General features: G+C 58.9%; 3 protein-coding genes across 5 annotated transcripts in view; 1 reads left to right on the forward strand and 2 right to left on the reverse strand.

Moving 5' to 3' along the window:
• Myo1f (myosin IF) overlaps positions 1 to 4,730 on the reverse strand; it is a 34,721-nt gene extending 29,991 nt beyond the window's left edge. Inside the window, exon 1 of the mRNA XM_047531734.1 lies at positions 4,595 to 4,730. Within this exon, the coding sequence (XP_047387690.1) occupies positions 4,595 to 4,597 (3 nt within the window). The 5' untranslated portion in view covers positions 4,598 to 4,730. The remainder of the gene's footprint in view (positions 1 to 4,594) is intronic.
• Nfilz (NFIL3 like basic leucine zipper) overlaps positions 1 to 27,714 on the forward strand; it is an 89,928-nt gene that overhangs the window by 26,589 nt on the left and 35,625 nt on the right. The gene's annotated exons all lie outside the window — the stretch shown is intronic.
• On the reverse strand, positions 5,768 to 26,291 carry Adamts10 (ADAM metallopeptidase with thrombospondin type 1 motif 10). Of its 3 annotated transcripts, none has more exons than XM_047531733.1 (26): positions 26,061 to 26,291; positions 23,851 to 23,951; positions 22,371 to 22,556; positions 21,790 to 22,136; positions 21,277 to 21,433; positions 19,590 to 19,807; positions 17,610 to 17,693; positions 17,381 to 17,526; positions 16,978 to 17,021; positions 16,763 to 16,868; positions 16,532 to 16,678; positions 16,251 to 16,392; positions 13,497 to 13,604; positions 12,902 to 13,047; positions 12,746 to 12,809; positions 11,950 to 12,052; positions 11,613 to 11,713; positions 11,388 to 11,511; positions 9,679 to 9,759; positions 9,434 to 9,597; positions 9,208 to 9,334; positions 8,997 to 9,126; positions 8,377 to 8,581; positions 7,984 to 8,160; positions 7,748 to 7,907; positions 5,768 to 6,486 (listed from the first exon to the last, which is right to left on the reverse strand). In XM_047531733.1, the coding sequence occupies exons 3-26, from the start codon at positions 22,456 to 22,458 to the stop codon at positions 6,377 to 6,379; spliced, it is 3,279 nt and encodes a 1,092-aa protein (XP_047387689.1). In that variant the 5' UTR covers positions 22,459 to 22,556; positions 23,851 to 23,951; positions 26,061 to 26,291; the 3' UTR covers positions 5,768 to 6,376. The 3 variants fall into 3 exon arrangements, with proteins under 3 accessions (XP_047387689.1, XP_047387687.1, XP_047387688.1); XM_047531731.1 differs by having other exon boundaries at positions 11,613 to 11,746; positions 26,061 to 26,290; XM_047531732.1 differs by lacking the exons at positions 23,851 to 23,951; positions 26,061 to 26,291 and adding an exon at positions 22,995 to 23,601 and having other exon boundaries at positions 11,613 to 11,746.

Here is a 27,714-nt window from a genome sequence, read left to right on the forward strand (position 1 = left end):
CAGGCCTTTATCTGTGCCAGGCTCTGGTCCAAGCTTTATTTTTCCTTGTGCTGGGGTTCGAACCCAGGACCTCATGCATGCTAGGCAGGTGCTCTGCCACCAAGCCATACCCCAACCCTGGCCTAAGCTTTATTTTTTTTTTAAAATATATTTTTTAAGATTTGATAGATCTTTATTTTATTCATTTATTTATATATGTTACTGAGAATCAAACCCAGGGCCTCACACATGCTAGGCAAGTGCTCTAACACTGAGCTACAACCCCAGCCCCTGCCCTAAACTTTTTAAAGCAAATTATTTCATTCTTTCAACATACTCTGAGTTTGGTACTATTATGAAGTCATAATAGTGCAGAAGAGGAAATTACAGAGAGCACAGAGAGGTTAGGTTAGCTCCTGGAGATCACACAGCATGGGCATGGCAGTGTAGGAAGAGAACACACCACGCTGTCTGACTCAGTGCAGTCTGGGTCAGAGTTGGCTGGGGTTGGTGCTTCAAGTCAGATGAGGACAGATGGGGTGAGAACAAGACTGGCCAATCCAGGACTTCCCCTTTCTGGCTGGTCCTGTCTTCATGCTGCTAGGCCCCTCGGGCTGAGCTGAGACCCAAGGCCACTTCCTCTTGTTGGAATCGGAGGCCTGCGGCCAGGTGCGGCTGGCTGGGTGCACTGGATGTCTGGCTCTTGTGGCCTTTGGCGCTTGGTTCCTCTTCCTGTCCCTCCCTTCTTCCCTCAAGTAGCCGCTGTGTCCTGCGGCCCCAGACACTCTTAGCTGCCGCCAATCATAAAGGCACAGACTGGGTGCCTAGAAGGGACAGGAGGCTTGGTCTGTGGGAATTTAGGGGGCAGTCAAGAATTTTGGCACGTGATGGGTTGTCTTCAAGGCCTAGATTGACAGTTCCCCAGCTGTGTGACTCTGGGAAGACCACCTTCCTCCTCAGCCTGTTTCCCCGTCTGTCAAATGGATTCCATTACGACCTTCTAGAGAGCTAGGACGTAGGAGCTGGTCAATACAAACTTGCTGAATGAATGAATGAAGCACCATGAAATGAGACTTCTCCCTGCCCTGTTCACCAAGTATCCCTTTCTCTGTGCTCTCCAAGTCGCCGTGGGTCAAGATGAAACTGTTGACTCATGAGTCCCTTCCCTGGGGTGGGGTGTAATGAAGATGTGGTCGCAGTTGACCACAAGCGGAGTATGACTCAACCTGCCGGGGCTCTTGTGAAAGACAGGGGCTGGGGTGGGAAGGGGGAGGTAGCTTCTTCCTTGGCTCTTCAGGGAGTCTTCCCACCCCAAGGTGAGGGGCCGTCAGGGCAGCCTCTCCCGGTGTGAAGGGGAGGAGTTGTTTGTGGTCAAGGTGGTGGCTGCTGGGAGGCTGAGCACACTTCCTGAGCCTTTCTGTGCACAGAGGGAGGCTGAGACCAGGCAGTAGATGACGCCCTCCTTGGAGGAGGTGGAGAGAGTGGCCCAAGCGGGGCTGGGTAGGGGAGGGAAGCAGGAGCCCAACTTCCTGTAGGAGGCAGGTCTTGGGGAGTGTCGGGGGACGCCAGGATTCTAGCTTCTTAGGAGCAGGGCGTCCAGTTCAATGTGGGCAGAGATCCTGAGGGGGAATGGCAGCCCAGGGCATGTGGGGTCAGTGCCCAACCCCAGCCTGGCCGCCCCACCTCCTGGCAGGAAGGGGAGGCTGTGCCAACATGGCTATCCACAGTCATGGTGGTCTCGGGGGTGACTGAGGCGAAGCCCGCCCTTCCTTTGGGTTGTACAGCAGCTCTCCTGACCACCAGCTGCCTCCATTTCCTTATCTGAAAATGGGAGTGCGGAGGGCGCAGACCTCCCGGGGCTGCCGGGGAGATTCAGCACGGTGCCCATCCATGCCCACCTGGCCGTGGCCATCTGCGGCAGCCTCGAGGTCCAAGGCTGGGAGGAAGGGCGCTTTTGCAACGCACCCCAAATGTTCCAGGCTTTCTGCTCCTGCATGGGGATGAGCAAGAACCCGCCTGGAGAGAGCAGCAAATCAGCCACTTCCTTCCTCACGGCTCCCACTGGCTGCGGGTGCTGGGAGGAGATGTGAAGGGGTGGCAGCGGCTGCTGGGACCAGCACCTGTGGTCCCCAGGGGTTGCCCCCAGAGCCCGAGGCCTCCCTCCCCAGCTCAGTGGGCTCTGGGGCCACACTCTGCACCCCCACACTGTGCAAATGACATGCTCACCCCCAAGGGCTCCCAGGTTTCCCTCCCGCTTGGGGAAGTGGTGGGTGTGTTTCCCTTTTGGTCCAGCTGGGGGCCATTATCCAACAGGTGGGGATCCCTGTCTTTCTGGAGCTGGGCTGTCTGTCTAGTTGCTGGAGACAGTCCAGGGTCAGTGATCACCTCCTTGACACCCCACACAGAGGCTGGGGCAGGGGTGCCCTGGTCTTATCCTCCTGCTCACTGGAGAGGAGCCTTTGGGAATGGGACCCCAGGCCCCAGGTGGACAGCTGCCTGTCCCTGGCTCATGCCACCCGCCCCTCTCTAGCTGGGCTCAGGTCTTCGTGGGTCTTTCCTCTGCATCCCTCTCAAGTCCAGCCTTTTCTGTCCATCAGCACAGCCAATGGCCCCAGACCTAGCTGCCACATTGCTGGTCTCTGCGCTTTGTGTCTGTGCCTTGAAAACAACCACTATTATCTTCCTGTCACCATCGTCACCAGCCAGTTCTGACTGTTGACTGTCACCACACAGTCAAAGAGAAACTGCTCATCAGGCCAGTGCCAGCACCAGCCAAGGTCAAGCAGAAACAGAGACCAACCCCGTCCTCCTCCTCTACAGCTGCCCACCCTCAGCTCCCCACCACCCCAACAACCAACCAGCACCACCAACACTGACCAGCGACGGCCACGCACAACTGACCACCCTCAGCAATGCCGAGAAGCAGCACTGACCAACCAGGTCCCATTCAAAACCGACCACCGTTAAGAGCACTGTCGCAGAGGCCAGCAGCAGCGGGCTGGGGACGTCACTCCGTGGGACAGCGCTCACCTCGCTATGCAAGGTGCTGGGTTCAAACCCCCGCGCTGACAAAAACAAAACACCCCCAAACCCAGCAACGAACTACAAACGGCAAACGAACACTCCCGGGGTCACCCGCCTCCCGGGCAGCCTTTCCTGGAGACCGCCATCGTTCCACCGGTCACCAGGGATCGTCAAGCTTTCCATGGGGAAACAACCAGCCTTAAACACCCACTGTCATCACATGGAAGGCAGGAGCCACCCTGAAGAGCAGCAGCAACAGCCACCACCGCACCCACGGTGACACCACACCCACAACGCTCCTCCACAGTAACCAAGGGCCACCAATGGCCACCGTGTCTGGGGCGCGCTGTGCGCTCCGTAAAGCGCTGAACGAACAGGGCTTTGTCGCACCTTCCGCAGGTCCTGGTGCCCTGCAGCCCTCCCGGAAGCTCAGCGCCCCAGAGGTGGCGTTCCTATGGGTGGCCTCCTCCTCCTCCTCCCTCCGGTGCCTTCCTCCCCTCCCACACCCTGTCTGCCAAGGAGACTCCTGACTAAGCATTTCAGGTGGCGGCGTCCTTTCTCTCAAGTGGAGCACGCTTCCTGTGATCCTCTGTCAGGTGCCCTCAGAGCTCCTTGCTCCTGGCTCTGCCGTCTTGGGAGTTTCCGTCCAAGGCCTGGTTGTGAATCGAGGACGGGTCCTTGGCCAGTGATGCCCGATGTGCCGCTGGCTTTCCAAAGAGGGTCTCAGGCTAACACCACGTCTGCCTCCCGCTCCACCTCCTTGACTCACCCTGGTCAGCTGCTTTCTACAGCCACCAAGAACCCGGCAGCTGTCCCCGTCCCAGCCACACACCCTCAAGCTCATTGACAGAATGACAAAAACTAAAAGCTGAAGTGGCCTGCAGAAGCCTGGAGCTGGGGGCTGGGGGGTCCCTCCTGTCACGGTTGCCATGCTGCTGGGGCCTCACGCCCCTTCACCAGGTCTCAGCCGCAACACACAGCCACCGTCTGTGGGGTCTCCGCAGCCATCCTCCTGCGGTGGCCCCGAACGGTGGCTCCGACACTACAGCCACCTCCCCACCTCTTCCTCTAGACACTGTCCCCAACCACCCATCACCCGCACAGCCGCACTGTCACCCCATGGCCTGAGAGACACAGCTGCTCCTCCCATTGGTGGACTCAGGACAGTCAAACCCACAGACCCTCCGAACATCACAACTGAAATGCTCCTCAAGAACCACTTTCATATCCAGACCGACTTCCAAGGATGACATCTGTGTGACCCCAGGCCAGGAGAGAGGAAGTGACTTGTCCAAGGCCACACGGGGAGGTCCAAGGTGAGAACTGGTCCCTGTCCCTGCATCTGTGATTCCCTTGGGCCACCTTCTCTCCCAGTTGCTGTTCCATTGGTCCCCAGAGCCAATCTGGCATTCTTGCATGGCAGCCTGTGCCTGGCAAGGGACATGGGCCACTTGACCTGCACTGAGGGAGCCCAAAGGGCCTGCCATTATCTTCCTCATTCCTCCCTTTCTGATGTTGGTCTCCAGGGCACCTCCACCTGGCTGTTGTCCCCACCCCTTTCACTTCCAGAGCCCACCCTTGAAGGACTTACCATGTTGGGGTTGGCGTCGGGCTCCTGGGGGACACCAGAGGGGCTGTGGCAGGGGGTGCAGGCTCAGGGGGCTCCTGGGGGCGGCTTGGGCATGGCCCTGCTCCCGCTCCTACCGACTCCTGGCCCTTAGTTCCTCTTACAACAGCCCCTCTCACTTCCTTTGACGGGAGGGGCCGTGGCCATGGGGGAGGGAAGCTGGGCCCCGAGGGCGGGGAGAGCGCAGCTCTAGCTGGGGCTGGAGCAGCTGCTGAGCCTCTGCACCTCCAAGGTTGCTGGCAGCCACTGCCAGACCCCAGAGAGCCCCTTCTCCATCTCAAGGACAGGGGCCACATTCAGGTCAGCTGGCTGTGGGGCTGACCACTCTTTGCAGGGTGATCCTGGGAAGCATTTGGATCATTCATCTCTTTTCAAAACTGGGGAAAGGGCCACCTTAGATGTGTCTGCTCGGATAAGCTCTCTTCCAGAGCGGCCTCTGCTGGTCTTCTCCGCGTACAGCCCTGGGGGCCCGTGCCGGCTAGTCAGGGAGGGGCAGAGGGAGTGGATGGCGTGAGCGGCCAGGTGCCGACTTTGGGTGTGCGCTCTGGATCTACAGCCCCCAGCTGCGCCACTTCCTGGACTTGGTCTCCCATCTTCATGTCGTAAAAAGGGGCATCTTCTCACGGCACACGCGGACCCAGGCTTTATCTCTGGAAAACCAGCAGCCCACACCCTTGTCTCTTGTTATTAGAGAAAATAACAATTCCAAGGGGTTATCCCCACGTCATCCAGCGAGGTGACCGAGGGGGCAGCGACCCGTGTTCAGACCCACCTCTGGTCCAGGATGCCTTTGAGCATCCTTGTAGGTGTCCAGAGGTGGCGCCCCCTGGTGTCCACATTTTGGAAGGACGCCGTCTCCCTGAATCTCCTGAGCAAGTCGTGGAATTGGGTCAATTTGAGCAATGTGAATCCACAGGCAGGAGGACCCCGCTTTATTGGGCGTGTCAGGGAGTGTGACTTTTGAACCTCCACAAGAAGCTGTACTTCTGTCCTAAACGCTCTGGGCTTTTGTTCGTGTTGTCCCCTAAGTTCACTGGGGATGACACTGAAGGGCTGGGACCTGTTCTGGTCCTAGGCAGGGGCTGGACGGGTCTCAGGCACAGCGACACACATCTACCTACGCGTGGAAATGTACACAAGACAGAATTTTATTATTTGGGGCTTCCTGGCGAGTGTGTGGGCCCCAGGGCAGGGCTTGTAGCACCATGATGGGGATGGCCTGGATGTTGGGGTCCCCACGGGGCAGGCAGAGCAGAGGCTGGGGTGGATCTTCCCCCTGGTCCATTCAGGGGGAGGGGATCAGGGAGATGGTGCTAAACTCCTCCCCCATAGTAGACTCAGATTCCCCCCAGCTCAGAATGGACAGGAAGGCCAGTGCGGGGCGGGGCAGGGCACACGCAGACCCCCTCCCCACCTCCACTCTTCACAGTACATATTCCGATCAAAGGGTGGGAGAGTGTTGGGGACGCCATGAGGGTGGGTGCAAAGGGACTGGGGTGAACTGTTGTTCCCTTCCCAGACCCACCCTGGAGGGGGTCTCGGTATGAACTAGGTGAGGGGCTGAAGAGGAAGCCTGGGAGTAGCCTGCTCCTCTCCATCTCCCAGCCAGGGGCCCTGCAGGGGTTCCCAATAAATAACTTCCAGCGCCATCTCACCCTTCACACCCAGCCGCCCCCCCCTGCCGCCCTCTCTGGCCCAGACCCCCTCAGCCTGCACTCAGGTGTAGCTTCAGGTGCCGCACACCCTCTAGCGGCCCTGGCAGGTTTTGCAGCACATCTGGCGGAAGTAGGCTCGGCTGCAGAACTGAAATTTGAGCACCAGGGGGCAGTAGGCGACCTTGTTCACATCCTTGCACTCTGCGGGGGGGGGGGGGGGGGGGGGGGGGGGGGGATTGAGGGGAGAGAAAAGGGGGAATCAGGTCTTGTGCCCCTCCCAGCAGGGTGCACCCACTGCCTGGGTTGTGCATTCTGGCCACTGACTTTGCCTCTCTGTCTCAGTTTCTGCAGTTGTCAAAAGGGGCTTACAGTGGTACCTATGTCATTAGGCTGTTTGGAGGATTTACAGTGTGCAGGGGTTGGGGCTGACTTGGATACACTGTTAACCAGAAGAGTATTTCCTAGTCACTGATTCTTTTGATACCACCCACAAGAGAATATCTGTATACAATGCTCACTCCTTTCCCTGGTTAATAAACTGAGCCTTGGGACACAGCTCCAGGCATTTGTGTATTTTATGTTCACGGTATTTAACAGTCTCCCTTCATGGCGTGACAGTGGACAGCAGCCAGTGAAGTACAGCAAGGTTCTGTCCTAATAAAGGGCTTCGCAGGGATCATTTTGTTCAGTCTCCCTAATGAGGCACCCCGCTCAAGTGAAGGCACAGTGTGTGAGATGAACCTAAGCAGTTTGATTCCAGTGCCTGGAATAAGGAATCTACTGCTCTCTATCAAAAGTAAGTTTGTAAACTGGTATGGTGACACACTCCTGTAATCCCAGCAGGTTGGGAGGCTGAGGCAGGAGGATCACAAGTTTGAGGCCAGCTTGGGCAACTTACTGAGACGCTGTCTCAAAATTTAAAAAGGGCTGGTGGTATGGCTCAGTATACCTAACATGCTCAAGGCCTCGGGTTCAACTTCTAGTACTGCAAAGCCAAACAAGCAAACAAAAACGAAACAAACGTAATTTACATCTCGGTGCAGTGGCACCAGCCTGTAGTTCCAGCTACTCAGGAGGCTGAGGCAGGACACTTGAGCCCAGGAGTTCAAGACCAACCTGGGTAACATAGTGAGACCCCTGACACGTCAGCAGTGCCTGAGATCAAGACTGTGATTTAAAAAAAAAAAAAAAAAATAGAAGGTGAATGAGGCCAAGGTGGAAATGAACAGGGTGAAGATCATGCGCTGTTGGGATTAGCCAGGTCTGAGCACTCAGTAGGGTCAGTGCCCCAAATGCTCAGCACAGTGACACCTAATAAGTGTTTGCAGGGTGTGCGTGGTGATGGGTGGCCTGGCAGAGACAGAGGAAAGCATTTCAGTGGTTCCCGATTAGGACCCCTTGCCCTCTCCAGGTGTCCCCCTGGCTGGGGCCTCAGGTGTGCTCTGGTCTGTCACCCACATACCTTCTGGGCCATCCCCAGCTGGTGTACTGTCACACTTGGTCTCACACTGCTGTGTGGCTGGGGGCCGCAAGGCCTCCGTGCACTCTCGGGAGGGCTGGCCAGTGTGGCTGGTACAGTGCACGGCGCGCTGCTGCTGGCCAAGGCCACACTGTGCAGAACACTGGGGAGAGGTGCCATGAGCCACTGCCCGCCCTGCTCCTGCTGCCTCCCGAGTCCCTCAGGGCATGCCCACCTACCTCGCTCCACTCACTTGCCACCCATCGGGCTGGGGGACAGCGGCGCAGGTTGCAGCGCATGGTGGCCGGTGGCTTAGCTGCGGGCGGGCAGTGTGTGGGGGGCAGCGTGGCACGGTGGTCAGCGCTCTTGCATAGGACCACACGGTGACGAAGTCCGGGCCCACAGCTTGGGGTGCACTGTAGTTGGAGAAGTTTCATGCTTAGAGGATGGGCAGGGTGCTGGCCCAGTGGGAGGTGTGGAGTGGACAGGGAACTGGACTGGTCGCAGGTGGCCCCCAAGGTATCGGGCCTGTGGAGCAGCGCCTCAACAAGCACCTCACATGGGCATCCCAGGGCCATCCCGCTCTGCCTGGGAGTAGACTGGGTGGGTGCGGGCAGGAAGGGGCGGCTGACCTCTGACCAGTCCAGGGCTGCCCACTCAGGGGGGCAGGCCGGGCCGTGGCAGGCCTCCAGCACGGGTGGGCGGGGCTGCGGGCATGCGCTGTCGTCCAGCGCCTTCTCCTCGGCAGCCGACACGCGGCGCTGGCACACGACTGAGCGGCTGCGCACTCCCGCGTCACAGCTGCGGCTGCAGCGCGACCAGTTTCCTACAACCCAGCTGTGGGGATGGAGGAGGGTTCTGAACAGCTATGCAGGGCAGGGGGCCCTAACCCGGGAGCTGGTGCACTAGCCGTGCGAATCCTGCCATCGAGCGTCTCACGGAATTGGGCGGGGCAGGGGCATCCTCCGGCCAAAGCGCCAGCTGCACTCGGAGCATCACTACCCCGCACCCTGACCGAGGGCACGGAGGCACATCATTCTGGTTCCCTGGACTAGGAACCTGACTACCCAGCGTGACCATCCTGACCCTGGAACCATCCGGCTTTAGCCCCCCCCCTCCCCCCCAGAGCGTCAGGACCATGACCTTGACCTTTCGAGTCCTGTAGCAGGTCACCTCACTGCTGCACAGAGCTGCTCCGCCGCCCTGGGAGCACTCTCACCCCACCCCGCACCGCCTCCGGGTGGCCACTCACTCTGGTGGGCAAGGCTCCGTGTTGCAGGCACGCTGCCTCTTGGGCAGTTTGCTGTGGGCACTGCAGTGGTGAGGGGCTACGGCCGAGCTGTCCAGCTGGTTGCGGCACTCCACCACCTGCACCTGGCTGCCTGGGGGGGAGAGTCCCGCTCAGCCCCGTTGGAGGACCGCAGGCTGGGTGCCCAGCTCAACCTGGCCCGCCCTGGCCTCACCGCCTGCACACTGGGCTGAGCATTTGGTCCAGGGTGTGTAGTGCCAGGAGTAGGGGGGCAGTGCGTCCCGGGTGATGGGTGCGTTGAAGCGATAGCGGAGGGCAGGCAGGTCTGTTCGGGCCAGCACCTGGGGGCACAGGGAGCAGCAATGAGGGATTCCACAGAGCCTCCATCCCCCCAGAGACACTAATGTCCTCCTGCACCTCGCCCCCAGCCCCAATGTTACCATGACGATGAGAGATGCATTAATGGGTCCCAGGGCTTCTAGACTCTGGGCCTGGTCTGGCCCCTGTCGCAGGTGAAAGGTGGTCCCAGCCAGGGGCAGGCGGTGAGGCTGGGGGGTTCCAGGCAGGCCCTCTAGCAGCAGGGACTCCTGGTCCCCCTTCAGGGCTGGGGGACAGCACAGGGCTCAGAACTCTGATCTGGGCACCCATTGTGGACCCGCAATCCCTGTCCCCCACCCTCACATACCCAGATGACTGAGGGACAGGTTCAGGTCCTGGATGAAAATGTGGACAGAGCCTTTGGGGATCCAGACGACATCCTCGTACCCTGGACAGCAGAGGTCAGATGTCACCTACCTACCTCCCCATCCTTGGCCCTGATGCCAACTGCTAACCGTTGCCATGCTGAGGGCTTGCGTGGCCTCCTGTGAGGTACACACATCACACTTATTTTACAGGTGACAAAACTGAAGCTCAGAGAAACGAAGCAACCTGCCTGAGTTTTTTTTTCTTTTAAATATATATGTATATATATTTTAGTTATAGGTGACATAACTTTATTTTTTAAGTGTGGTGCTGAGGACTGAACCCAGTGCTCAACCCTGAGCCACAAACCCAGCCCTGTCTTGCCTGAGTTTTACAGCTAGGCAGTAACTATGCTGGGAATTTTTTTTCCCCCAATATTAGGGATGGACAGGAAAGGAACCCAGTACATGCTAGGTACTCTACCACTGAGCCACACCCTCCTTGGGGTGGATTTGAACCCCAATCTTCCTGCCCCTCTAACCACCAAAGTGCTCTGATCCAACCCTCTGGGTCCCTACTAAACAGCAAGGCGGGGCTGGGCCACCACTGAGGCCCTGCCAATCAGGGTGACCTGGTGGAATCTTAGCACTCAGAACTGGGTTTGCAGCAGGTTTCACCACGGACTACCTGGGCCCCTAAGAGCCCTCTACCTTTGCCCACCTGTACCCCTTTGAAGTCCCGGCTCCTCTGGCTAGATCCCCACACTGTCCGCTGTGTGTTGGGCCCTGTAAGCTCTACCTCCCCTTTCTTCCAGGTTTCAACATCCCTAACTCAACCTCCTCCCCAGGATAGGAGTTAGATGGCTCTGTGGAGCCCCGGGGTTTGGGACCAGGTCTTCAGGCCTAAGGACCCTCAGTCTCCATCTCTTTCAACTTGACCCACAGATGTCACTTCAGTGTCCCTCAGGCTTCTCGATCTCTCTGTGTCCCAACTCAATACCTTTCCTGTTCCCCTTGAAGGTTCCCATCTTGGGGACAGGCTATTGCCTACTAGGGGTCACTTGGATGTAACCATGGACATCCCAAAATCCTCCCTGACCGCACATCCTGAATCCGTGATCGGCCATGTCCTATCACCCTGACTTCCAGATTTATCTTTACTCTGTCTCTTCTTCCCATCTCCCCTGCCCCTTCCTGGCTGGTTCACCATTCTCACCCTTCATAATCTCATTCTTGACGCTAGCTGCCATAAAAATCCCCACTGGAAACCTGCCCAGGGGAAGAAACTCACATTGGGCCCCATCATCCAGCCGCACTCCCCGCAGCTGCCCCCAGCTTCCCGACTTCCTCACGCTCCTGACTCCCCCTCCCTAGGAGCAGGGAAGGGTGGTCTCACACCCTCCCAGTGTCCCCTTCCCGCCAGCACGGAGAGCTCCCCAGCTCCTCTGGCGCACAGGATGGAGAATGAGCCCTCCTCCCACCAGACCTGGCCTGACAGCCCCAGGAGGGCACAGGGAAGACTCCTTGCCGGGTCTAGGCGCCAGAGCCCAGGGCAGTAGCTAGGGCCCTTCCTCGTCCTGATTTGGGGCATTTTGTGCCCTCAGGACTACTTGGGGCTCCTGGAGCCTAAGAAGTCACGGATTTTGGCTACTGTGGTGAGGTCAGCCCGTTCCCGGCCACTGAGCCCAAGTGGGGAGTCCGAGAGCCTCACCTGCCCCTGGCAAGGCTGGGCTGAAGACCCCCTCGATGGTCTCACAGGCACTGCCATCGCCCCCACACACGCGGCACTTGTCCTCCCGCAGGTCGGAGCCCAGGACCCGGTCACAGCCCACGTGCTGCACGGAGAGGGCAGCCAGGGTGGGCGTCGTGGAGAGGCCCTCCCCGCCCACCCCACACCCGACCCGACCCGCGCCTCCTCCCCAGGAGACCCCTGCACCTTGCACTCGCCACTGACGCAAATGTCCACTGTGTCCGGGCGGCAGGGCGTCCCGTCCACCACAGCCGCCGCCCTCTCGGTGTAGAAGTTGAAGCCTTCGGCTAGGCATGTGAGAGAGCAGGCCTTCACGCCCCCTGGGGGGCACGGCCCCGTCAGACCCAGACCCGACTCATGGGCAGGGGTGAAGAAGGAGTGGGAGGCCAGCCTCCACCCAATCACCTGCCAGGCACTCTGGTTCCATGGGCAGCGGGAGGGATCCAGGCAGACCCCACGATGCCATTATCCACCCGCTGCTGGATGCTCCACTGCCCCATGGTCCCTGGGACTCCCCACTCACCTCCTCGGTACGTCTTCCACGTGTAGAATTTCCCACGGAAGGGGACACTGTCAAATTCAGAGCACTGCATTTCCCTGAAGTCCTGGGAGCCAGGGGGACAATCCTGAAAGGATGAAATTAGGGCAGAGGCATTTGTTGAAAGATTGAGGCTGGAGGCAGGGAGGCCAGGGAGGCCAGGGAGGAGGCCATGAAGGTCCAGGTGAGACCTGCGCTAAACATCTAACTGCACCTAAATGAGACATCAGAGGGTAGGGGTGAGCTAGGGATGATGCTTGGGTTCTGATTTCTGACCAGGGGCCTTCTTCAGAGAGGAAGCATAGAATGGAGCAGGGTTTGGAGCATGGGCCGAGTTCCTCATGAACGTGAGGGGTGTGTGGATTCTCTGTGGACGTGAGAGTCCCCAGGTGGGTGTCTGGGAAGGTCACTGCTCACCAGAAGTGCTTCCTGCCCTCTGAGCATCACCTTCGGTAGTAAGCCTCTGGCTTGCTGGGTGTGTGTGTACCCCTAAAACTCATCCACACACAGGACCCTAGGCATGGGCAACCCCGCCATTTAAGGAATAAGCTGCAGAGAAACTCTGGAGAGAAGCTCCTCAAGGACGCAGTCATGGTAGGGGCACAGGTCTCTGGTCAGACCAAGGCAAAGCAGGAGACAAGATGGCCCCCGATTTGGTGAGAGGAAGACAGAGGGCAGGGGAAGCTGGGCTGAGAAAGGAGATGGCAGGCAGTGGGCAGAGGCACTTGGACAACTTCCCCGTCTCCCCAGGGTCGAGGGCTTGGAGTCCCAGGGCACTCACCTCGGTGTTGCAGGAGCGGTGCCGCCGCCTCTCGCCCAGACAGTACTTGCCCCCGATGGTTGGCCTGGAAGGGGCAGGGGAGACAGGAGAGGGATGGGACAGGGGCGACTGGAGGCAGGGGTCCCCCTTTTCCTGGGGCAAAGCCTGAGGGCTGACCTGGGGCTGTCGCAGTGGCGGCTGGAAGAGGACACACCGCCGCCGCACGTCCTGCTGCAGTCACCCCACGGGGTCCACGGGCCCCAGGCCCCGTCCACGCCCTCTGGCCGCGACCCGAAGGGGACACACACCCGCTTGTAGCACCACTGGGCAGGGGTTTTATGGTGGTGGTTGAGGGGAGATGGAAAGCGCAGAGCCCAGCTCTGCAGACGCTCTGGGCTCAGGACCCAGTCCCCGCACTCCCCCATGACCCAGGCGCAGGTCTCGGTCCCTCCAGGAGGGGGCGGAAGGGGAATGGACAGCAGCGGGGTTTGGAGAAGCGGCCAGGCAGGTAGCACGGGGTTACGGCAGAGACCAGAGGCGTGGCCAGGGAGCCGGACAGTGCTCAAGCAAGAGGCGTGGCCTAAGCACAGGACCCGCTAGGGCGAAGCTAATACTAAGACGAAAGCGCGAGGGGGCGGGGACTGGGCCGGGCGGCTGCACAGGGGCGGGACCTGCATGCAGTGGGCGTGACCAGGGGGCCAGGAAGAAGGCGGGGCGGGGCCTGCGCAGGAAATGGCTCGAGGGGCGGGGCTCCAGCCTGTCCCGCGCTCACCCCCTTGTCGATGGTGTGCGTCTGGCACACCGTGCCCTCGGCGGCAGGGATGCTGTTGGTGATGCACCGGTTGCTCTTGCTCAAACACCACAGCTCACTGCAGACCTCCTGCGGGCCGAGGCGCCCGCTCAGGCTCGACACCCTCCCTCCCGCAGCCCGCCTGACCCGGGAGGACCCAGGCGTCCTGCTCACTGCAGGCCGGGAGCCGGGCCCCAGAGCTTTCCCGAGTCTCAACTGAGTCCCTTTTTGAGGCATGGCTTGGGACTTCTGTCAGTAAACTGTGCTTGTGGAACACCTGTGAATGCCATAAACTCCTGTGGGCATTATTATCCCCATTTTAGCGCAAGAAAATCAGGGTTCAGACAGGCAAGGTCCCTGCACTGCTAAGAGGCAGCCTGGAAACCAACCCAGAACTTTGAGGCTGGATGTTCTTCACTCACTCTGCAGTTCAGCCCTTGGCACCTTCTGAGTTTCCAGAAGGAGACTTGGGACCTGCTGGGGAAGGGATAGGAGGGATTCTCTCTTCTTTTATGGGAAGTGCAGAGCAGCTCAGGGGAGAGTTGTGAGAAACGGGGCCTGGGTGCTGGCTCTGGGCAAGAGTCTCATCTTTAGTTTTTTCCAATTGGTGGTTCTCTTGTCCCCTCGGTCTGGACTGGAGAAGCCCCTGGTGCTTTTAAACTGTGGAGGGTGAAGGTTCGAGGGGATGGCACAGGGATGTTTTTCTGCTTCCCGGGTGAAAAATCAGTACCACCTTCTTCCATCTGAATCCTGCTTGGGCTGGCCCAGGCACTGACAGCAGGTCCTGACCATGGCAGGAAGCTGGACGGGTTCCAGAGAGACACTCTGACCCTTTCAGTCTAGGTTATTATTCCCGGAGGAGCCCCACTGGGCCCAGGTGTTGCCAAATCTCACACCCTCCAGCCTACTTTGTAGTCGTTTACTTGAACTAAATCCTTCCAAGCTGTGAAGATTTGGGATCGGACTGGATGATGTATGATGGTGCCCTTTTAGGGTCAATTCTTGAGAGATGAGTTGTTCTCAGGCCCCCTCAAACCTTCTCCAGAGTCCCTGCCTCCTGCCCCCACAAAGAGGACACTCCTCTGCTAAAATCTCAGCCTGTTTTTTCTGGGGCTTCACTTACTTGGCTTGTGTCCTCCTGGCCATTGCTAAAAATACGTTCAGCCCCAATCCCACTTCTGACACCCCTTAGAGAGAATGCTCCATCCCAGCCTTGCTTTTGGTCTTCTCTCCACAAGGTGCTGTGGTATATATAAGTAAGTTCCAGGCCACTCAGGGAAACAATTCTGCCATTAACCTGTAATGCAGTTTCCCTCTCTGTGTCTCAGTTTCCTCATCTACAAGATGGATAGCTTTGCATAAATGCCTTGCTATTGGGTAATAATGAACATACTATCCCTGGACCAGGCATTAGGCTGAGCTCATTACATATCTTAGCCATTTAACGCGCAGTAAGTAAATCCTGTTTTTGACAGGAGGGCCAGAAAGATTTCTTTGGGAAAAAGGAGAGGAAGGTTCAATTCAACATATATCCAGTGCCAGTCCAAGCTTGATATTCTGACAGTTCTCCCTTCCCTCCTCCCTTTGTAAAATTTGGAGTTAGACCTGGGTTCAAATCCCAGCTCTGCTGAATTATGGCCTAGGATAAGTTGCCCTCCTTAGGCCCACCCAGACTCTTTACCTGTAACTTGGAGATAATAGGATTGTGAGGGGTTTAAGTGAGATGATATATAATCATGTGCTTAGCTTATAGTAAGTGCCCAGGAAATATCAACTATTATCATTGTTAGGATTTTTAGGACACAGCAGATATTCAGGCATAGCCTCAGAATTTCTTAGGAATTCATTAGAGGCTATTACCAGTCAAGTGAGGGTTGGGGAGCAAGAGTAGAATGTCAAGTAAATGTGTATTGTTCCCGGATCTGTCTCTGTCTTGCAATGAGAGGAAGTGAGGACATTTGACAGCTGCTGGTCCCCTGCTTTGCCCTAGCATGGCATTACTTTGGATATGGCCATGCAAACTCAGATCCTTCATCTTGAGCATCAGGCGGGTTGGGGCTGGGCCTGGGGTCATTAGGGCTGAGCCAGGGAGTGTGCTCAAGGGACTGAGGAAGGTGAGCAGCAGAGGAGCTGACCCTGGCTGAGCTCTGGTGGCCAAAGAAGGAAGCCAGCAAGTCTCTGGCTTTCTGGGGGAGCTGGGCGTGGGATCCCCTCATCATTCCTGGGTCCAGTTCCTTTTTTCCAATTTTTTTCTTTTTGGTACTGGGGATGGAACCCAGGGGGTGTTTTACCACTGAGCTAAATTCCCAGACCTTTTAATTTTGAGACAGGGTTTCACTAAATTGCTGAGGCTGGCCTTGAACTTGTGAGTCGCTGGGATTATAGGCATGCACCCCTGAGCCCCGCCCTCGCTTACTTCCTGATGCATGGGGCTTTGAGTCTGAGCCTCAGGAGAGAGTGGGGAGTGGTCAGGAAGCTCGGAGCCTGGCTAGCCAAGGAGGGAGCCTTATGTGTGGAACAGAAGGTGGTCCCTCCAGCCCAGCCCTCCAGGCAGGGATCCAGAGAAGCTGGGCATCGCATTCTCATCCCCACCGTTGGCTGCTTGGGACATCGTCCACCCCACGCACCTCCGTCCTCCCGGCTCCCCGGGTCTCACCCCGCCCCTCCCTGGTTCCCCGCCCCAGTTCCCCGGGTGGGTGCCCGGTGGTGGAAGGAAAGCAGGAAGGCTCTCTCTACCCCGTATTTACACTGACGCGATTTGACTCCGTGCTGGAAGCGGCACTGCTCGTCTGCATCGTAGGCCTGGCCAGGTGCCACCGTTGGGTACACGAAGTCCTGTCTGGGGGGCCGGTTGTTCAGGCAGAGCCCCAGGCCAGAGCTGCAGGAAGAAAAACAGCTGTCATGCCGGGGGGGCCGCAGGCCAAGGGCCCGGGGAGCACCTGGCTGGGAGGGGGGCCCGCGGGGCAGCCCAGACTTCCAGAGCTGCCCTGATGTGACAGTGACCCGTGGGCCCTCACTCCAGAAAGCTGGTGATGTAATCTCGGCTGCAGGAGGACCACACGAACGGGTTAGTCTTCATGGTGATGTGCGCGGCCATGAGCTTCGCGGGGTCCTGGCCGCGGGCCCCACAGCTGTTCCCCACGCCATCGTGGTTCATGCCGAATCTGGGGAGGGGGTGTTGGCTCTGCAGGGCGCCGAGGACCCGCCCGGCTCCTCCCGTCCTCCCACTCCTGTGCGCCCGGCCTCACGTGTGCCCGATCTCGTGGGCGATGGTGAAGGCCGTGGCCAGCCCGATGTCCTCGTTGATGCTGCAGCTTCGCTCTCGCTCACACATGCCGCCCACCGGGGCCAGGCCTGGAAACAGGCATGTGGGCTAGGGCTGGCCCAGGGCAGTGCTGGCTGCCCCAGTCACCCTGCCAGGTCCCACCCCAGGGTCAGGGCCACCCTCACAGGACTCCAGTACCTAGTGTGCCGCAGGGTTTGTTCTTGTAGATGCAGATGTCATAGCTGCGGAAGGACAGCGAGCAGTGAGGGGACCAGCTGCCTCCCTGAGCTGCCAGTGCCACCGTGTCCAGCTCTGGGGGCTGAGTCCTGCCTGGGAGGCTCTGTCTGCCTCTCACCCAGCGCTTCATGCTGGGCACAGCTGAAGCCGATCAGCTGGCCTTGGGGGTGCTGGGTACCTGAGGGACTCGCGACTGACAGGGTGCAAGAGTGCATGCGTGCGATGGCCCAACAGCCCCCTCCCCGCATTCTCAGCCTCCGGGCAGCCGCTCCATCCCCTCCATCCCACGGCAGATGTGACCCTGAGGGTCCCTCGGTCCACTTGTTCCCTCGGCCCAAGTCCTGGAGTCCTCCCCGCCCCTCACCGCGTGATGAGCACCGCTGTGTCATGGTTGGCCACACCGTTCTCCGGAATGGCGTTGCCATGGCCGCTGCGGCTCACGATGGATTTCTGCCACTTACAGAAGCTGTCCAGGGACTTCCCGGCGTGGTGGGTGATCTCCAGGGTGGGCTGGGGACAGAGAGAGCGAGGGGCGTGGGTGCCTGCCACCTTGAGCTGCCTTGGAGGGAAGGGGTCACCTCCCGCCCCCACACCTGGTCCTCCGTGAGCAGGATGAGGCGAGTTACCAGGATGTTAACGATGTTTCCCAGACTTGAGTCCTGGAAAAGTTTGGCAACCTGACCTCCAAGAAACAAGAGAGACGGAGTCTTAAGAGGAGCCCGGGACAGAAAACGCCCCGCAGGAGCAGTGCCAGCGGTCTGCTTTCATGCGGCTCCTGCTGTGGCCGGGCCCTGGGTCAGCCTGATGCATGTGGCCTTTCCTGACGGGGAGCGACTTCCATCCTGACTTTACAGATGAGGAAACCGGGCCACAGAGGGTGCAGGACACCCAGCGGGTGTACCTTCAGTGGAATTCCTGTCTGGGTTGCTTACTGTCTTTGTGACTGCCCCGTCTGAGCTCATCTGTCTGCTTGTCCTTCAAACCCTGCTCACCCCTGGCTGCCTAAGTGTTTTGGCCCAGAGGGAGCCCACGGAATATGCACATCTGGCCGCCTTCCACAGTACTCTGAGGGTACCAATTTAAGCATCAACACAGGAAGGTGGAACTGTGGGGGCAGGAGACTCTGGAGACAGTGGTCAGGGGAGGAGGAAGTGGCCCAGGGGCAAATGGGCAAATGATGGAAGGCAGGCTGCACAGGGATTGTGGAGCTGTGGCCTATCACTGTCCCATCTGGAAACCCCCAGGAATCCAGGCAGGTTTTAGGAAACTCAGAAAGCCTGAGGGAGGGAGGGGAGGCCGGCGGGGGACAGGACACAGTGGTATCAGAGAGGATGTTATATCAACATTTTGGGCCATTCATCTATCTGTCTGCTAAACTTTGTCTTATCTTTTGCTTCAGTGAAACAAGAACCACATTCATCAAGCCCTACTATATGCCAAGCACTCTAGACAGCTTCCCTCCCGTTAACCCTTCCCTGCGGCAGCCGAGGCCATGATATCCCCATTTTACACCCGCAGAGACTGAGGCTCAGAGAGGTCAAGAGCCTACTGAGATCTAGCACAGGACTGAGAGCAGCGTGGGCCCTCTGGGAGTGTGTTCTGCATCCATGCATCCAACTAACCCTGGGTAGAAAATATTAGATAAAAAACTACATCTGTACTGAACACATACTGACTATTCTCCTGGGGGCGATTACCTGAACAGAATAGGGCAACAACTCTTTACCTTTACTCTTTACACTTTGTATATTGGACTGTAAGTCATCTAGAGATGACTTTTAATCTCTGGGAGGATGTGCATAGGTTCTATGCAAACCTGACATTTACATAAGGCACCTGAACACCAGGATTTTGGTATCTGTGGGGTGGGGGGTGCCTCGGAATCAATCACCTATGGATACCCAGGGATGACTGTATCTGAGCGTGGGTCAGGGAAGTCATCCCGAATGAACTGATGGGTAGCTGTTTGTGCAAGAACTCTGCATGTATACAGATGAGTGCCTGCAGGTGTCCTGCCAACCTTCCCAAGGACCTGAAAGCTGCATGCTTATAATTACACAAAGCACACACTTATCCAGTGCCTGCCATGTGCCCTGCTCTGTTCTAAGTGCACTATCAATTCATCGAATCCACCTTGGCCTTATGCAGTGGGTGCACTGTTAACCCATTTTACAGATGGAGAACTAAGGCAGAGAGGTGCAGTAACTTACTCAAGGGCACACAGCTGAGGAGGGTTGAATCCAGGATGCAGAAGCGACACACTCAGAGGGCCTACTGCTCTCAGTGCCCGAGTGAGCGCTCCATCGGAGCTCCTGACCTCTCTGAGCCTTAGTCTCCACTGCTGTAAGTCCCATGGAGCTGGGATTCACGTCCATGCAGCTGCCTCTGCTCCAGGGCATCTGCTCCTAGCCTCTCCCCATCATGGCAGCCCTGGCTTTGCACCCTGTCCCTCTCCATCCTATTGCTCTGGTCCCACAGCAGGGATTAGGCGGGGGATAGGAGAGCCATTTTCCTGACACCTGGAGCGGCCCCAGGTCCCCAGGGCCCCATGTCAGGAAGGGGGAGGCACTTACAATGTTCATGATGGCCAGCACGTACTGCTCCACGTCTCGGCGCCCGTGGTAGGCCACCATCATCTTGTCAGCCACCACCAGGGTCTCCACGTAGCGCTCTCGGCTGACCGAGCGCTTCAGGCCTGGCTGGCCTCGCTCTGTTTCGTTCCCCAGGGGCCTGGCAGGTGGTGGCTTCAGGGTGCGCAGCCACCACGGCCGACCTTTCCATGGTTTCTCATCTGGGGGACGCAGTGGAGCAATCAGTCCCCATTGCTGATGGGGCACTCGGCTGCTGACCACTGTCTTGCAAAGACCCACCGGGTTATGCCTCCACCCAACGGTCAGGGTGGACAATTCCTGGTCATTTTGCTCCCTGTTCCCTCTCTGATGGTCCATCTGCTCGACAGGCTGCTAAGCACCCCGGTTCTATCTGGTTCTGAAGTACCCCGCTCCTTGGATATCTGGGTCAACAACACTGCTGTCGTCTGTTCCTCTGTCAAACCGCTGTGCTGCGTAACAGCTCGGCTGCTCCGTGATCTGGTGTACAGCACCCCAGCTGCCCTACTGCCTGATCGCCCCGCTCTTCAGCATCCAGACCGTCCAATGCCCAAGCGTCTGCCTGAACACTTGGACAGCTGTGCCACTACCACGCTGGCTGGCCGAGGAACTGTCCAGTGTCCCGTAACAACCAGCGTGACCGTACAACTCCCCGACAATCCCACTGCTCGAGTGCCTTGGCAGGGAGCAGGCTGCCGGGCTGTCCGAACTGTGCTTGCCTAACTACCCGGCCTTCCGACGGAGCCGCTTTCCAACCGCTGCCCCGGCCAACAGGAGGCTAGGCTGGCTCTTGAACAGCCTGACTCTGCTATAGCTAGACCAAATCGTGACCCCACCCAACCTCCTGCTGGACCTCTGACTCTGGTTTCATGTCTGCCACAGTACCATGCAGACCACTGGGTCATGCAGCTCATTCAGCATGTCACTCCTGGGCCTCTCCACTGACATGGATCTGTTTTCCAATTGTATGATCCGCCGTGCTGGCCAATACTCAGGGACTACACAGTCTTCCTACTCTCCCATTCTCTAACTGCCTGGTGGTATGATTGTTCTTCTGCTCGTCTGGTTGTAAATCTTTCTTTTTCATTATTGGGGATGGAACCCAGGGTCTCGCCCATGCTAGGCAAGTGCTCTACCCCTGAGTCACATCTCTAGTTCTCTTTGAGTCGGGGTCCTGCTAAGTTGCCCAGGCTGGCTTCAAACTTGGTATCCTCCCCAGGTGGCTGGGATGACCATGCCTGGCAAATCTGACCTTCCGAGCAGTGCCCGAGGCCTCCTGCTGGTACTGTGACTGCACTCCTCTGGGTCTGATACAGCCACGCTACCTCCCGACCGTCTGCTCGAACACTGATCCTAGAGATGGGGCTTTACGCCCTACACGTGGCTGGCTGCCTCACTGCTGGGCCAGCAGAGGACCGCAGTGGTGGATGCCCGTCTGTGGCCCACTACCTGGCTGGCCCATGCCTCTGTCCCACCATCTGTCCGGATGCAGCTCTGGAATTCTCTCCCCATCTCTCCTTCTTAGCACTTTCACCTTTCCCCTCGCGTCGCTGCTTGCTGACCTTCTGGTGGGAACGCACTGCTGCTGACCTCTGCCTCAAGGGAAGGATGTCATGCAGAACGTCGCCCATTCTCAGGGAGACAGGTGTACCTCTCACTCCACAGGCTGTGTCCAGGTGGGGGTGACGCAGAGAGGATCGCTTGTACACCACATGAGGGCCACTTTCCTCTGGGCCCCGGGCCCCCTTGGGCCCGCCTTGCAGGGGTTCGATCAGGTACTCTTCCTCATCTGCCACGATGAGGCCGTGCTGGGTCGGGGAAGGAGACAGAGAGCTTGGATCAGGTTCTGGCCCCTCAGGGTCCCTGGGGCCCATCTCTGTCTTTATCGTTTCATCCCATCTAGCTTCTTGGGTTTATTTTACTACTACTTTTCTAATTTCTTGAGACGGATGTTGAAATCATTTATCTTCAACCTTACCCCAAGCTACTTATTTTCCTCTAAGTACTGCCTTAGCTACAGCCCCAAGGTACTGATTACCAGTAGCTCTACTTTAAAGAAAGATCCCACTAGGATTCCTTGGCTGGTCAACATTTAGAAGGGTTTTTTGGTAACTTCTAAAAAAGCGTGGGCATTTCCCTCTGCTTCCCAGAATCCTCAGCTCACCAGGCCCCCACAGGTGCTGATGGCCACATGGGAGCTGCCGGCCTGGCCCTGCAGGTGGCCGGCGTAGAGGCAGTGAGGCCGGGCGGCCCTCTGCCAGGCCAGGCCCTCTCGTGTCCAGTACTCCACGGAGACGTGCCCTGCCAGTAGCCGGGGGCTGCGGGTCAGGTTCAGCAGGAAGTGGGTGCTGGGTGCGGCCACCTTGTAGAAGAGGCGGGACTCGGCTGTGGCCCCCGCGCCCCGGCGCTGCCTCCGGAGGGCAGGTGGTGAGAAGGCCAGCAGTGCCCCGTTGTGGTCCACGCGGGTAGGGAAGGCGATCTCATAGCTCTCCAGACTGGACAGGAACTCATCTGTGGGTGAGGGTCAGAGGCTCTGGTTGACCCGTGACACAGCTCCTAAAGCAGGTGGCACTGGCCTCGCCAACTCCCAAATCCAGATCCCTGATTGCAAAGCTAAGCCTAAATGACCCCCGGCCCTTCCACCCAGGACCCCCTACCTGCCCACCGACCCCTCTTTTCTTGAGATCCAGCCGGCCACCTTAACTTCCTGCTCCCACCCCATGGCCACCCTTGGATCACTCCTACCTTGAGATCGGAAGGCATGTGCGACCTTGAACGTGAGGCCCAGCCCCAGGGCGAGGGCCCAGCGGAGGATCTGGCAGGCGGAAGCCATAGGAGCTACGTGTCCACATGTCTCTCCCAGCCCCGGCTGCTGGCAGCCCCCAGAGTGCTGCCTCCCCTGTTCACAGCCTGGGCAGCATCACTGGGCTCCTGGAAAGGGCAGCGGGGTCAGGAGGAGGACCTGGCCTTGTTGCCCAGCACAGCCAATGCCAAGGCCCCTTGGCAGAGTGACAGGGGCACCTGCAGCCACACACTCCCACACCTGAGGATGGTCAAGGCACTTCCCCATCTGAAGATCCCAAAGGTCCTTTCTCACTGAGTGGCCGTCCCACTCCCCACCCTCCCTACACTCGGAGCACACACTGTGCCAGTGTGGCTCAAGGACTTTCACACCATTGCATTTCATTCCCAGAATAATTAAGAAGTCCCTGTTCCTCACTCTCCTTTTGTAAATGAGGGGTGACAGAGATTGCCCAGGGTCACATGGCCAGAAAGTGGTGGCCATTCCTTTATTGGGTAATGACACTGCTGGGCTGGGGAAGGGGGGTTGGGGACAGCAGCTGCACATCATATGGACACTGTGCTCACCCCTCCTGGGGCTCCATCTCCTGGAAATGACAGACAAGTCAATGGAGAGACACAAGTTCAGATTGTGACATGCTTTCTAAAGAAATCAAAGGGACACAGAAGCAGAGGTCTAAAGGATGCACAGAAACCAACTGTGGGAAGAGACAAGACAGGGTGCACCAGGCAGGGGAAGGGCAAGGGCAGAGGCCCTGGAGGGAGCAGGGAGAAAGTTGGACCTAGGACCTAGGAGGGGACCAGAGCAGAACAACAGGGGAGGCTGGCAGGGGACATTCTCCAAGGCTGGGGTGCTGGTCAGTGTGAATTTCCAATGCAGATTAAAGCCAAGGCGAACACTGAGGTCCTCCGGCTCCAGGCTCCCCCCACCTCCCCTTCCGACCCTCTGCCACCGGTAGCACGTCACCTCAGCAGCAGGGCTGGAACCCTAACATTGGTCCGAGGCCTCTCCTCCACCCGCATTTCCAGCCTGGCTCCTTGTCCTGCTTCTGGTTTCACACTCAGGCCTGCCGGGCAGGTCTCAGCGTCTCAGGCCTCTGCCCCAGGCCAGCCTGCTGCAGACACCACTCTGGGCCACCACCCTGTGCCAAGCCCTCCTCCCCCGCGCCTGGCGTCTCCGCCCTCCTCCTCCGTGCAAAATCCCCCCAATCACACACTGTCTTGTTTTCTTTGCAGTCCGGCCAAGTCTGAGAGTCGATCCCCAAACAGGGCAGTTTGGCCGCCAGGGAGCGGAGCCGGGCTTCCTCCGAGATGCCGAAGGGGAAGCCCACGTTCCCCGCTTCTGCTTGGACCCCTCCAGGGATGGGGTGCTCACTCAGACACTCCGCTGTGCTCTGTGCTTGTTTCTGTCTGTTCGCGTTACCTTTCAGGGCTCCGTTAGAGGCGCGGGTGGAACCCTGTGTGTGGATCCTTCCCTCAGCTGCTCACTCTACATGGGCCTCTCTGGGTTCCAGCTGCTTTTTTCTGCAAAGCCCAGACAGGGAGTGGGACAAAGAAGAGGAACCAGGCTGGCCTTCGGCGCTGTGATGGGAGGAGGGTTCAGGATGGCTGAGGGTTCTCTGAGCCCTCCTCGCCCCTAGTGAGCCTCCCCTTGGACCTTGTCGGGATGCACCAACTCCAAAGGTCCTTCTTCCTGTGTCTTCTCCCCTGTGCCTTCCTTGGAGGTCTCAATCAAGATCCTGCCTGCTGAGCTCCTCTGACCTCCCCTCCTGCCTTAACCCCCTGCCCACCCAAGGTGGGGGCACTGCAAGTGAGGCTGGACCTCCCCATCCTCCCACCGGCCCTGTCTCTCCCTTCCTGTACCACACGGGCCTGGCACCACAGCTCCTTCCTCAGCACCTCTCTCGGGTCCTCTCCCCCTGCTCAGGTCACCCCTCAGTCCTCGCCACTGTCTTCTGAAGCTGGGCACCACCTCCCCACCTCCCAGCCTGTCTTTGCCTTTGGCTCAGGTGGGGAGTGAGAGATGGTGGAAGGACTCAGCATGGGCAGGGGGAGGAGTGGGGTGTGGAGAGGGCATGACAGGGGCAGGGGCAGCTGGAAGGTGTGACAGTCCAGGGCATTGTGGGTCTGGGGGAGAAGGTGAGGCTCCAGGGGTGGTGGTAGGAGGTTCCAGTCAGGAGGGGTCTTGAGCCTGGTGGGTACCAGGGTATCAGCAAGGGCTCTACAGTGGGTGTGCATGATTGTGTATGTGCGCTACTGTATGCAAGTGACCCTGTAAGTGCATGGTGTGACCTTGTGTCTGTGTGTGTGTGTATACACCCAGGCTTGGCCATTTTCCCCTGAGCCCTTTACTCCAAAAGGCAGGAGACTGCCAGCCAGGGGGCCAGCACTGGAGGAGGAAATGCCTTGTAGATAGAGCCCAGAAACTGAGGCTCCATCCCCTCCCAGGGATCCTGGAGGGACCTGAAGCTCCACACTTAGATCTCCCTTGCCAGGCTGGGGGAAATGCACCACTGGGCCTCCACATGGAGGCTGTGGAGGCAGAGGTCATGTCTGGCCAGGCAGAGGCCCCCGTGGGCCTGGGGCCGGCAAGCCTCCTCTGAGCTCTGCACATCTGGCGGGGCAGACTGGAGGCAGCCCCTGCACCGAAGGCAGACAAAGGCCTACTGCGGCCTGCGGAGGAGGGGGTGGTGCTGGGACCCCACAACCAGCCGCTAATTAAAGGCCCTCAGTCTTGAGCCGACCCCCGGAGACACCCTGAGACAGACTAGGTGACCAACTCAGGGGAAGTGGGCGGCACCACTCCACACCCAGACACAAACACACACTGGCAGCGACACACACATACCCTAAGGCAACCACACCTGCACAGCCAGCACAGTTCCGCACACCACAGACCCACAATGGACCCCCTCAGTCCCAGACACACGCTGACACTCAGCACACACACAGAAACAGACACACAACAACACACTTCCAGACCTATGTGCACAGACACCTACACACTCATTTACACACAGACACACATGTATAAACACCCGGGGCCTACACATGCAGACACAAGCTCATTTACATACATACACACAGATGACTCAGAGACACACTGGCCCACAAACAGACACGTACACACATTCACACACACACACACCAACTGGAGGCAAACTCGCTTGTCCCACCAACCTAGACTCCCCAACCACACACACGCACACAGGCTTTTATACATCACACTCAAGGAAACACCGATGTTGGAGACACTGCGTACACTCACCTCGACACACACACACAGGGTAGACACTTAACCCTGTGTGTACACACTGGCTGACACACTCAGGCAAACACAGGCGCCCAGATAACCACACAAAGACACCGTGGCCCGCGCACACACGCGGACGCACAACCACTCGCACCTACGTGGATGCGGACACCGCGCCCCACGCCGCCCGCCCGGACGGCGCTCCGCGAGCCCCGCTCCACGCGTCCCGTGGCGCACACCGGGGACATCGCGCTCCGCCGCGACAGGCGCGGGGGACCGGGCGGCCAGCCGCAGTCCCCGGCCGCACCGCCGGCCCGACACGCTCCGCGCGGAGCCCCGCCGCCCGCCGCCCGCCGCCCCGAGGGCGCGATCGCCGCTACCTGCGCCGCGGGGCCTCCGCTCCGCCGTGGCCGCCGCCGTCTCGCCGCCCCGCGCGCAGGAAGGGAGGGAGCGAGCACGCGCGGCGGCGTGGCCGGGGGAGGGGGCGCGGGGACGGCACTTCCTGAGCCGCCTGCCAGGGTTATAAAAACCCCCGGGCCGCGCGGCCAGCCGCCCCGCCCGCCCACGCCCGGCCTGGCCGGCGGGCTGGAGCCCAGCCAGGGACCCGGGGGCTCGGGCCGCGCCGCCCGGACCCGCGCCCTGCCGAGTGGGGGTGCCGGGGAGGCGCGGGCGTGAGGATGCGGCGGGCGGACGGTGGGGGAGGGGAGGCGGGCTCCAGCCGGGGGAGGGAGGCCGAGCTGGGTGGGCGGGCTGAGGGCGGGGGTGGGGGGACTTCAAATGGGACGCGGCAAACTCGGGTGGGGAGCCCGGGAAGCGGCCGTGGAGGGGGGACGGGGCGGCGGGCGGGGGAGGGGCGCGCCCACTCCCTCGCCAGCACCAGCAGCATCAACAACAGCTGTTATTTATTGAGGGCTGTTCCTTGCTCAAACAAGCATTTATTGGGCGCCTCCCGTGTGCCAGGCTCTGTGCCTGGGGCTGGTGAGTAAATGCCAGTTGGCCCCGCCCTCCTGGAGCTCGCTCCGAGGGCTTGACCTGCCCCGGGCCTGCCCTTCGGCTTAGTGTTTTTAACTCCTTCACATGAAGGGGACCTGGTGGGTCCCATTTCACAGATGGGAAAACCGAGGCCAGAGGGGGCGGCTTTGGGTTTTGATTATTCCTCTGCCCCAGACCATGAGGCGTTGGTGTATGAATGAGGGTGACCTGGACGGAGGGGCGGGGCTGGGATTCCATCCCCAGGTGGTCAGTTTTCTCCTGAGCCTCTTGGTGCCTGGCTTAGGAGGGAGGGGACAGGCAGAGGTACTCCCCCGCACCCCTGCACCTCACAATTCCAGGTACTTCCCAGGCAGACCCCCAGAGAGCCTTGTGGAGAGCCCTGTAGGGCCGGGTGGGGAGGAGGGGTTTCCCTGAGCAGCACATTCCTTAGGTGCCAGGACCGGGGGAGCCCTTTCTCTGCCTTAACTTCCTCTTTTTTTTTTTTTTAAAGAATATTTTGTTTTATTTGTAGGTGGACACAATACCTTTATTTTATTTTTATGTGGTGCTGAGGATCGAACCCAGGGCTTCACACATGCCAGGCAAGCACTCTACCACTGAGCCACAACCCCAGCCCTTAACTTCCTCTTGAACTTGAAATAACAGCCAGAGCTCATGCATACAGCAGGTACTCTATATAAATACCAGACTCCTGGAGCTCCCACCCACCCTGTCCTGACTCCAGCCCCAGACCGGAGAGGCATCTGGTCCTTGCGCCCACTGTGTCGTGCAGAGGCCTCTTGAGCTCCCGCCTGAGGATCCAGTCTGCTGTCTCTGGCCTCTGCTGGCCGTACCTCCGTTACCTGTGAGCCTCCTGGGATCAGCCCTGGGCTACCTTCCAGACCCCTATTCCTCCATCAAAAGGTGGCTGCCTTCGCCTTCTGGGTTTGCCCTTAATGCTAAAGGCCTTCACTGTTAGCCCAGTGACTGGTCCAGCCACCTGTCCCTCCTGTGGTGATGGATGGCCTCCAGACCACAGTGGGAATTTCAGGGCTGCTGTGA

Source organism: Sciurus carolinensis, chromosome 17, assembly GCF_902686445.1.
Source record: "Sciurus carolinensis chromosome 17, mSciCar1.2, whole genome shotgun sequence".
Lineage (NCBI taxonomy): Eukaryota > Metazoa > Chordata > Mammalia > Rodentia > Sciuridae > Sciurus > Sciurus carolinensis.